The 11,427-nt window shown below is 31.4% G+C and overlaps 1 protein-coding gene across 1 annotated transcript; it reads left to right on the top strand.

Moving 5' to 3' along the window:
• The first annotated feature begins 8,114 nt into the window (after window positions 1-8,114).
• LOC148620339 (uncharacterized) lies at window positions 8,115-10,946 on the top strand. The gene is made up of 3 exons (XM_088581138.1): window positions 8,115-8,186; window positions 9,449-9,524; window positions 10,265-10,946. Exon 3 carries the CDS (start codon window positions 10,359-10,361, stop codon window positions 10,773-10,775), a length of 417 nt encoding a protein of 138 aa, XP_088437264.1. The 5' UTR covers window positions 8,115-8,186; window positions 9,449-9,524; window positions 10,265-10,358; the 3' UTR covers window positions 10,776-10,946.
• The last annotated feature ends 481 nt before the right edge of the window (window positions 10,947-11,427 follow it).

The raw sequence follows: 11,427 nt of genomic DNA, 5'->3' as shown, positions 1-11,427 counted from the left end.
TAAGATTTAACTTCCCTTGTTTTGGTTACTCGCCGTAATACAAATTAAGTGTATTAACAAAGTACGATTTAGAATCAAATATCCCAAGTACGTGCTCAAAATGTTCAGAATTATTTTTAGTATTTTCTTTTAATCAATCCTTTCATGTTTTCCGATAGTATACTAAATCTGCAAAATTAGAAATTCATATTGATATTCATAGAAGTATACAGTGTACATGTAAATTGTATTTAGAGCCTCATTTGTCCATTTGAGATGTATTAATCACTTGTGTGGTAGTTAAGAAATCGCAAAAATGTTCCGTTATTTTTATAATTTTTTTTACGCAATGTACACCAAGAATCAAACTAGATCAGACCACATCTAGGACTTGTTTTGATGCACACAATTAACTTGGATATACATATAGGATATTTGGAAATTCAAGAGTGATTCACGCCTGATTGCGTTCTTAACTTAGAGTTTAACAAACAATTATTAGTTACCATTTTAATGGTACTGAGTCTTTTTCAATGAAAAGTTTTTCATTCAACAACATAGTCTTTACATGGCAAATTAAAATACTATTTTGAAAAATGCACAGAGTATTCAAATTGTTTAACAATCTATTGTGACTGTATTATCCTAATTAAATACAGATTCGAAAATTGAGGTTTGGTATTATCCTTACCTGCGCAGTAATTTTCCTGTACGTCGAATATAATCCCCATTTGAAACTACATTTTTAAAATAAAGTTTACCTTCTCTAATTCGTTGCGCGGCTTTACCAGAAATAATTCAGAAAACTAAACAGAAGTATTAATAAAAAAAACCTAAGCGAAAGAAAAAAAAATCATAAAAATAAATATAATTTTACTCTCTTACGGAAAATCTTAAAGAAGTGTAATTATAAATTCGATTAAAACAAAACCGGGCTTTTCTCAATTTTCTCAACGGCAGAGGAAGATATGGAAATTCCCAATATTTTTGGGAATCGATGGCCCTTAAGTAGGCCTAAAATCTCATTCCAGACACTAACGGACTGATAGACCTTTGTTCTCCCAGGTAGACTTCGACTTTGGTTTATTATATTACTTTCGACGTTTTTTTTTTGTAGAAGCGCTACTAGATATTACTCATTTTTACAAAACCGGGCGAGGTACATGTATCTCTGGTTACATTATAGGTCACCAGTATGTTGAAGCTTTGTCCTAGCAAGGACTCAGGGGCCAAATCCTAATGAAGCCCTATGCATAAATCGAATATAAATAAAATTAAATATCAGAATGAACCAATTCGTTATTTTGAGTGCGAGAAAATATATACAGGTTTGTATTAAAAAAAGGAATTAAAAAAAACTATACATTATATTCGTCTTGCTCGAGACTTCAGCTGGATACTACAAGGAGTTATTTTGGTAACACATTGTATCGTTTGTAAAAATCTCGCTATCAATACATGTGCAACGGAAAGTTTGAAATGCTATATATATCAGCGCTGGAAAGTATCATGAATAGTCTACGTTTCTGCATAGGCTAACGTATTTACATACTTACCATGTAATTTTATATGCCTTATATTATTAAAATCAAAGGTCTGCCTTAAATTGTATATGCAACAAGTACATGTAACTTTTTATTTCATGAATTTTATTCGTTAGACTTTTTTCTATTCAAATAACATCTAAAACTGTTCCCAACGCTGGTACTATTTACCGTTTCCCCTGTTTCAAACCTGTGTGGAAAGTTCAAAGAGAAATAGATTTGTGAACCTTGAAAATACATCCCTACATCTTTAATACGAACTAATTTGAAACAGGCAGGTTTACTTCCACACAACTTCATGCATTATATTGAAAAGTTTAAATTTTAAGATTTAATGCTCCATAAAGTACATATTTTTTGTTGTAGAAATGAATACTTTCTTAATACAATCATTTTAAACGGTAAAGTGCATGAAAACGTTAAATCTTCCAAATAATTCAGAATTCCGGCATATTTTATGTAGTATACTTTATTATCGACAAGTCTTAATTCTTTTTTGTTTAGTGTTATAAGAAATTTTAAGTTTATTAATTACTAATATTTTTTTTATTAGCAAAATAACCTTCAAGGGAGACAAAAAGCGAAATTATCTAAGTTCAAAGTTATTTTTTCATTACCATTCAAAACCAAAAAGATATTGAATAATGTTTATTATACTTAACAGTCTAAATCTTCGGATAAGAAAATAATTGTAGGAGTAATATGCGTGTACATGTTGAAAAAGGTAACCGCACGGGCGTTGATTAATAATGACCACCCCCCTAAAATTTGTAGTTTTTTGGTCTGAAATCTTGACTATTTAAAAACTCTAACCAACATAATTTTCTGCCTTAGCGTTCTATTTACCCCCTAAGCTGAAATCCTGGATCCATCCCTATTTCGTATTCGATACCCTAGTTTACTGCACTTAACTTATTTTTGTATATTTCATAACATCATTACAAATTTATAAGGACGCCTTAGTATACAGATTTACACGTATGTTCTATCATTGTTTTTATTTTCTGCGCGCAAAATATTAAGAATAGCGAAATCGATTCGCGCATTTTAATTTTTTTAAAAATTTGTTTGAACGCTCCCCAATCTTATGAATATTCATGAATATTATTGAAGGCTAAGTTATTGACGGCTAGCTTCCATGCGGGCTGGTATTGACGGCTAGATTCACACTCGTCTGGTTAAAAAAATATTAAAAAAAACAAAAAACAAAACAAAAACTAGACGATATATGAATGTTCTCTCGAAGAAATCATGACAATAGCTTCCTGAAATGGACATACACTGTGCTCTTGACAAAACATGCAAAAACAGGATTCAACCGCACGAGACACATGTAGTTACCATCATACATGTAGATACGGGTAAGTTTTCTCAGGATCGGGCAAATTGGAAAAAATCAGAGACATGCATGTCAAAAACCTGCAATTTTACTCAAGGATGCTTTCTCTATTTGAAAAAGACTATTTTTTTTTTATCTCTGCATTACTGGATTTAGTCAAAAATTGTCAATAGATTGTATACAATTAATGCACGCAATATCATGTCTTATAGAACAATTAAAAGAGATGTGGGACGAGACCCATGGCCGAGGTCGATATCCCTTGTCCATATAGCATTACATTGTTTTATTACATTTCTCTCTAGAAATTGTAAGAATTTTCCACTGAGTGAGTATCTCTTCATCACATTTAAACAAACAACATATTTTGATATACATTTACTTTGGTCCAATTAAGTATAACCACTTTTTGTATGCATTTGTTTTTGGATGCTCCTTTTTCAAATTGAGCAAATTTAGGCAAAAACCTAGATATATTATATTTGATAAATTGATATTCACTTTATTAATTTTTCTACAGTCAACAAAACTTTTGTCGTGAATGTAAACAACTGACGTCACCTGTGCTATATCACTCGCAATCAAAACGTCAAAAAGTGTGCAATATCACAAAATATTATTATGGGTGTGTCAGAAATACATTGTTAACATGAAAACTATAAAAATACGAAATGTAATAATAAGAAAAATGGGGTTTTTGACAATTAAACGAAAACAAATTAAAGTCAATTTAACTTTCAAAATGGTGGTTTTCTTCATACCATGTTTCAGACTGACACTTAAACTCTTACTACATGTACCTGTTATTTTTGTTTAATTTCCGAATGCTTCAAACGAAATGGTTTGTTTGGAACGAAAATGCACATTAAGAATCAGTACATACCTTCATGCTTTCATTAACAGACTCCGGAGATTTTCTTTATTCAACTTCAATTAGAAAAGAGAAAAACAATGGAGACGAAGCTCACCTATTCAGCAAACCCATACCACCTATCAATAAAGTGTGCGTATCATTTTGGTATAAAACATATGGGAAAAATGTCCTGGAAGTCTATAAAGTTTATAGCCCGTTAAATGACGAAAGAATATGGCGCAAAAATTTAATAAAAGAAGAGGACTGGAAACATAAGCAAATCCTTGTCAGTGGATCTGGGATAGTCTCCTATCGGATATATTTTGTTGCAATCCGGACCAATGACACGAAAAGTACAATAGAACTGGACAACATACGCCTCGTGTATGGTGAATGTGAAGGTAGGTTTTGTTAAAACAACCATTACGAATTATTATTATTTATTATTTTTGTTCATAGTTATGTCCGTTAAAAATGTACAAGTTAATATTTTGAATTGCTGGTAATACACGTAGTTGGTTTGCTGCTCTAATTTGGATTTCTTCAATATGCACAAACCTTCGTTCAGAACATTACCATTATACTACGATTACATTTAATAGACAATTTGTTTAATTTAAGTAATAATTTGTGGAGGGGGTAGATTTGTACTCATGTTAACATGCTAACGGTATTTATATTCGGTTATTTAATACCAAGCGATAGCGAACTGTTAAATGAGAATATAAACCAAAACCCATGTTAAAATATATGTAATCCTTCTTTGCACGAAAGCTGGTATATTATTTGCAATTGAAAAAATAAAATTTCATTTCTTGGAAATAATCCGTCTAGTTTTCTTTCAGGGCCTCGTACCTTCGACAAAAGCTGTTTAAGGTATGACAGTAAGATGCAAATTCAAAAATGCGGAAGTCTTTTCCAATCTAAAATACACATATTACATGCAATGACTTTGTCTGATTGTAATAATGTGTTCAACAAACTCGAGGTGGATGTACAAAAGAGTTTTAATCAATGCAAACAAAAAGCGACTTCTGTATGTGAAATAGATATTTCCAATGCGGTAAACAGCAATCGTAGATGCTTCCTTGCGAACAGACTAGAAATTGACTATACTTGCGAAGGTAACATTAATCTAGATTTACTACTAAATGCATGCAAAAAATATGAAAGTGGGTTGTATCAATGACCAAATATGATATTGTTTTTTTTCAACTTTCAGAAAGATGAGGAACGCTCATCTTACACATTAAGAACGGTTCAATAACTGGTTTTGTTAGATTAAATACCAAATGTCATTGTAGTTTTCAAATATAAAAATTGATATTTCCGAGTCTAGGCAGAAATCAAACAGCATTCGTTTCCATACATGTATGCACGTTTATACAAATGTACATACACCTCATATATCTTCTAGGAACACAGAACATGTAGGTGTCATACAATTTGTTTTTGTTTTGTTAATATCAAGTTGCTTTATAGGTCCATATGATGAAATGTATAATCATTCATTCCAATCTGCCTGCTCTTAGAAGATAATTCACATTGAACATTTAATGGTTTCTACTGTATTTAAGTGTCATTTACGGAGTACATCTCCCTTTATTTGAATTCTACGGTAAACTATACATTGTAATTTGTATCTCTTAAGAACAAGGGTTCTATGAAAGTCCACATGTTACTGTCTGTTAACTTAAGAACAAGGGTTCTATGAAAGTCCACATGTTACTGTCTGTTAACTTAAGAACAAGGGTTCTATGAAAGTCCACATGTTACTGTCTGTTAACTTAAGAACAAGGGTTCTATGAAAGTCCACATGTTACTCTCTGTTAACTTAAGAACAAGGGTTCTATGAAAGTCCACATGTTACTGTCTGTTAACTTAAGAACAAGGGTTCTATGAAAGTCCACATGTTACTGTCTGTTAACTTAAGAACAAGGGTTCTATGAAAGTCCACATGTTACTGTCTGTTAACTTAAGAACAAGGGTTCTATGAAAGTCCACATGTTACTGTCTGTTAACTTAAGAACAAGGGTTCTATGAAAGTCCACATGTTACTGTCTGTTAACTTAATTTTAAGCAAAATAGCAAATAGAAGAAAATCATGAAGGCTTTAAACCATGTATCACGTATTGTATGATTCTTAGCTGGAGTGCTACTTAAGTGTCAGTCCCTGTAAGAATCAGGCAGTAGGTGAAACGTGGTTTGAAAAAAAACCCTTCATCTTGATAGTGTAGTTTGACTATACACCATCAGAATCAAGGAAAACAGACAAGATTTTCCATATCATGCTGGACCATTGAGTTACAATTTCAGTGAAATGCACTGAAGATGAACATATCGAAGGCAGATAACTCTGTCAAATATTTCATTTTTCTAAGATTCTACTGAAAAATTTCTGAGCCAACGATGCAGAAATCCAATAGTGGTCTTTACAAATAGAGAAAGTGTCCTTGAGTGATATTTTATTGTCAGATCGATGGGGTTTTGACATGCATGTTTCTGATATTTTTCTTACAAACACTCACACTTAATAGTATTGCATGAACATGATTGTTAGTACACTGTTGTTTTGATAACTAGGTACACGTATAACACTACTTTAAGTTTTAACAAAACTTGACAGATTCATGGTTTCAGTGACCAACCGTTTCTGAAGAATTTCATAGGTTTGAACCTGTATTGATTTTTTCAAAAAACATTGACCGTATGGGATCTGAGATGTGGTAAATCAATGGCATGAACTATTATACACAAATTAAAGTGATCATGTACATTTTCCTCAGACACTGCAAAACTTAGTTTCGTAAATGTTAAGATATTAAATGATTTTTAATATAGATTTATTTCATTCTAAGAACCTGAACAAACTTTGCTTACTTCAATTGACGAACCAACTTCAACGGGTACATGTAGATATTGAATTTAGTTTACTGTGGTCGTACATGTACACGCGGTTAGCTTATTTGTATAAAAATACAAGTTAATAGACAATTCATTTTTCGCACACACATTTCCAATAAATGGTATGAATAGAAACAATACAATAAGAAGCATGCTAATGATTTAACATATTTATGGCTTTGATGTGACAATGTACATGTAGATAAATGGAAATTTGTAAACATTATAAGTTACGGTTAGAAATAATTAACTACTAAATACTAAACAATTTCGTCATGTGTTCAATCGTTAACCCAATACAATTTTGTATACTTGCTAAACTTAATGTGCTGCTATACATTCTAAACTTAATTTGCTGCAAGGATTCTGTCCTAACCTGATATATTTAATTACATGTACCTCATATATTGAAAACCTGGAACTCATTCCAAATCAATGATACAACGTAATAATGTAGGATCAAGGTCAGGGACATAAGTTACATGTGTACTAGTTTTACAATTATATATATTACATAGATGACTGAGTGTACGGTGTTATGATTACTTCAGCTCGTTTTTGTTCTTAATGTGTACTTTTATAACCTATTCATTTTCTGAATTACTAACCCAATTTTGCATTTCTTAAAGTGTGTTATGTTGGAAGTTAAATGCTGTTTAAAATGATTTGAAATTCAGAACCTGTTCCATGTGCCTTACCTACAGAAACCGGTACATATGTACATTTTTACAAAGTACATGTAATTATAGTTTATTATTAGTTCGCAAATGCCTTTTGTACTGCATAACCTTTTCGTTTGAGTCTGCATGCACTGTACTTAGATATACAATGATGTTCTGGGGCCAGCAGCAACCTACCCCTTGGTATGATGGTTTCCACATCGTTCATTGAATACCAGTGGATGGCCAAGGGCTAACATTTTCATCTACGTGGGGTTGTTGTCTCATAGACATATTTACCATACCCATTGTCGGTATATTTAACAACCATGATATTTAATAATTCGTAAATTAAAAGATGTTATTGTCATAATGATCGATTTAGTTCATGTTTCAGAACTTGAACAAACTTCATCTTCTTCAAGTAAAGAACCAATTTCAACAGGTACATGTAGATATTAAATTAAGTTTATTACCGATGTGCATGTGTAAACTCGTTCGCGTAGGTTTTAGGGATAGAGTAAAGGTTCTAAATTTCAGTATGATATAACATCACTTCTAAGCAATCATACAACATCTAAAAATGATGGTTTGGGATGGGTGGGTTGTTTGTAATAAGAACTAAGAAAAGGAAAATTGACAATGAAAAAAATGCCAACAAATTTAAATTAATACAAAACACAAATAATAGAAAAGGCGTTCTTATTTCTAATAAACATGTAAAAGATTGTAAACATTTTCTTTTTAGCTCTGGTGCTTTGTAAGACATTTTCTTCATAAAAAAAAAAAAAAAAACAGCGACAACTTGCTGAAAAAATAACATCCATTTGCAATTATTACAGGTTCAACACAAGAAAAGCCATCACTGCAGAATGACAATTTTTATAAGAAACCCAGTGGTATTACTGGTAAGAAAGTATTATAGGCTTCAACACTGTTTTACCAGAATTCATCGATGTGTAAAATCGGAACATTCACTCATGAAACCAATAAAAGTCCTTTAGACTTTTATATCAGGTTTGTGATTGAATGGTCCAATTTTACACATACATCTATAAATTCTGGAAAAAAAAACACTGTTTAATCCTTATAATTTCAATCCTTAACTATCTGAAATATATATATATATATTTTCTTGAAAGCTCTTAATCAGTGATATTGACAACTGAAATTGACATTGCAAATGGCGGCATTCAACCGATAAAGTGACATGATTGTCAATTTCAATATTCAAAGTATTTACTGGCTACTGATACATGTAACTCTATTTAAAAAAAACTGTTATTTTAAATCAACAGTGATGCTGAAAATGAATGGAATAAAGCAGATAATTCCGTGTTAAACATGTAAACGGCTCTATCGTTTGTCGAAGCGATGGTAGACCAGTTATTTACGATATGTACATTGAATTACACTATTGTAAAAACTATCAATGCTGGGGTCGTAAAAGGTGAACAACCAATCATAATGCACAAAAAAAGGCATATGCTAATTAGATTGGAATTGTTAGCATTTATAAAATCTCTGTCTCTGTGTTTATGTAGAAATACATGTAGAAACAATAAATTTGTACTTACATGAATTACAGGTGTACATGTTACCTAGATTACGCTACATATACATTACCAATTCCATAAACATTCGTTTTTCACCTACAAAATTGAAGTCAACAAAGCGTTTAGAAAATAAATAAACGCCTTGGGCATGGAAGTGTACTCAATGTTAGGAAATTAAGCGAAGAGTCTATGAAACAAATTTTTATTTGGTATTTTAACTATTTGGATTACATATTGAAATAACGTAGAAACAGATAAATGAGGGTAGAGGTTTTAATTAGAGGAATTGACTTACTACACTGAATAAAACCCACTGCATCAGGGGCAAGTGTTATCAATTACGCTCATATCCGAATCAATTGATTCTTTTATAAAATCTTCACCACATTCCTCTTATTTCGACACTATTGGTCAAATTTTATGCATGCCCGTTAGCCAATTCATTTTTTTTCATTTTACATTGGTATGCAATAGTTCAATCTATTACATTTGTATATAAATTAAAAAAAAACCTTCAGTGACATTGTGTAAGTATAGCAATTTTCACATGATAGTTATCACATGTTTACAGGACAATTTAAATCGATATAAATACGAAAGTGTTTTACTTTCAGCGATCATTGTCGGTTCTATTACTGGAATTATTGGGGCAGCAGTCGTTGTAGTTTTCTTAGTCATCATTTTACGAAGGTAAAATGTTACTTGTAATTATGATATTATGTAAAATATTTGAAGCTGTGAAAGGAAAATCATATTTCTTGTTAATAAAAAACAATATTTTGAAAACAAACAAAAACTAATTATTGTAAGTTTTAGGAAAATACAATTGTACACAATAATAGTGTTGCTTGCTATAAAGGGTTAATTAATTAGAAAATTAACCTACAATGGAGTAAAATGAAGTAACCGACTTGTCAACGTCTTATCTGAATTCAAGTGACAGCTTTGATCTGCTTAGTAAACTCTTAAGAGGAATGAGTAAAAATATTGCCTATTGGATCATTCTTGCACTATCGATAATCAATGACGATAGGACGTCCTATTTATCTAGTCTGAAAAAAGAAATAGCTTCACATGACGACGAGATTTAACTTTTATAGTTGATCTGTATGCAAAGGATAAATGTGTAACCCTTTAGTTTTAAAACAAGTGCGGTAGATTACACAGATTTTTGCATATATTGCTATTGAACTTTAAATTTTGTATTTATATAGATGAGGTGACTACAATGTATATATTAATTTTCAATTAAATATGCATCACGGTCATTTTGATCTCATGTTTGCACTCAAATGGTATGAAAATCAATTTAATAGAATGACATGTACGAAAGAATAATCAAGGGAACTGAGTTCGAGATTATCGTAATAATTGAAATGTTGAAGAACTATTATACCTTAGCATTGTGTGTTTTAAAACATTTTTTTCAGAAATGCTATACTTTGCGATAGGAAGAGATCTAGAGAGAAACATGTAGAAACAGTTAAAAACAGTACACAAAGTTCGATCATCACTATAGACAAGATGAGCAATAATGAAGCTACATACGATTACAGTTCTGTCCATGTAAGTCCAGATAAAACCTACATTAATTTGGAACTAGTAGCGAGGTCAAAGGAATGTACTAAATCGGATTATTATAATACCAATGAAGAGCTATCAAAAAACTCAAAAGCAATATATCTGTACGAACTCGCATCTCCAACAAATCATCTAGAAATAACTGAAGATGAGGATGTGTATACCGAAGCAATAGAAGGTGTTTACGATAAGACAGGATGTAGCCGACATCAAGACAAAGGAGACAATCTTTATAACCATACAGTAGATAGTGTGTATGACCATTCCCGAGCAGTAGAAAATATGGATAATGGAGATATAAATTACGATCGCAATTATGCGCTTACGACCGAAGACAATTATGATATTTCAAAACGATGATGTTCAGTTCATTTTTCTAAACGTAACCCTCTTTGCCAAAAATTTATATAGTACAGCAGGAACCGAAACCAATATTTTCATTGAACATCTGTCTTGTTAAAGAATGGGGACATATAAAACCATTATTTTATTTTTTTCAATGGATGATTAAAAAGATTTTTTTCTCCAAAACTCATTTTTTTTTTAATTCCCAGCGTTCCTAATTCCCCCGGCAAACACAATGGTTGGTGCTTAACATTGCAAAATTAAAAATAAACTACAATCCGGAATTTTTCAAGATTTCTTTAATTTCCTTTTATTTTTCTGAATAAATTGACTAACACAAGACAATTTAAATTTGCAAAACACTGAATTGCAAATCTTGCGCCGCTTTTTCTTCGACCTACCATGTCATGTGAGTAATCATTGGATGCAGATTTGCATGGGATTTAATAAAATGCATTTTGTTTTACAATATTTACTAAAATAAATTTGAAGTTACAATTTAAAATTCATGGGATTTTTTTGTGTCCCATGGGATTTTTTTCTCCCATGGGACTTTTTTTCTCCCATGGGATTTAATTTCTCCCATGGGATTTTTTTTCTCCCATGGGATGTCTTGTGTTAAAATACAATGATAGTCATAGAGAGTGTATGCCTTACATATTCACTT

This window comes from Perna viridis, chromosome 4 (assembly GCF_037379345.1).
Source record: "Perna viridis isolate PV_CMFRI_1.1 ecotype Kerala chromosome 4, ASM3737934v1, whole genome shotgun sequence".
NCBI classification, from domain to species: Eukaryota; Metazoa; Mollusca; class Bivalvia; order Mytilida; family Mytilidae; genus Perna; species Perna viridis.
This window is presented reverse-complemented; position numbering and strand designations above follow the sequence as displayed.

Coding starts and splice junctions, on each gene's coding strand:
- LOC148620339 (XM_088581138.1), top strand. CDS start 10,359: ATGAGCAATAATGAAGCTACATACGATTACAGTTCTGTCCATGTAAGT.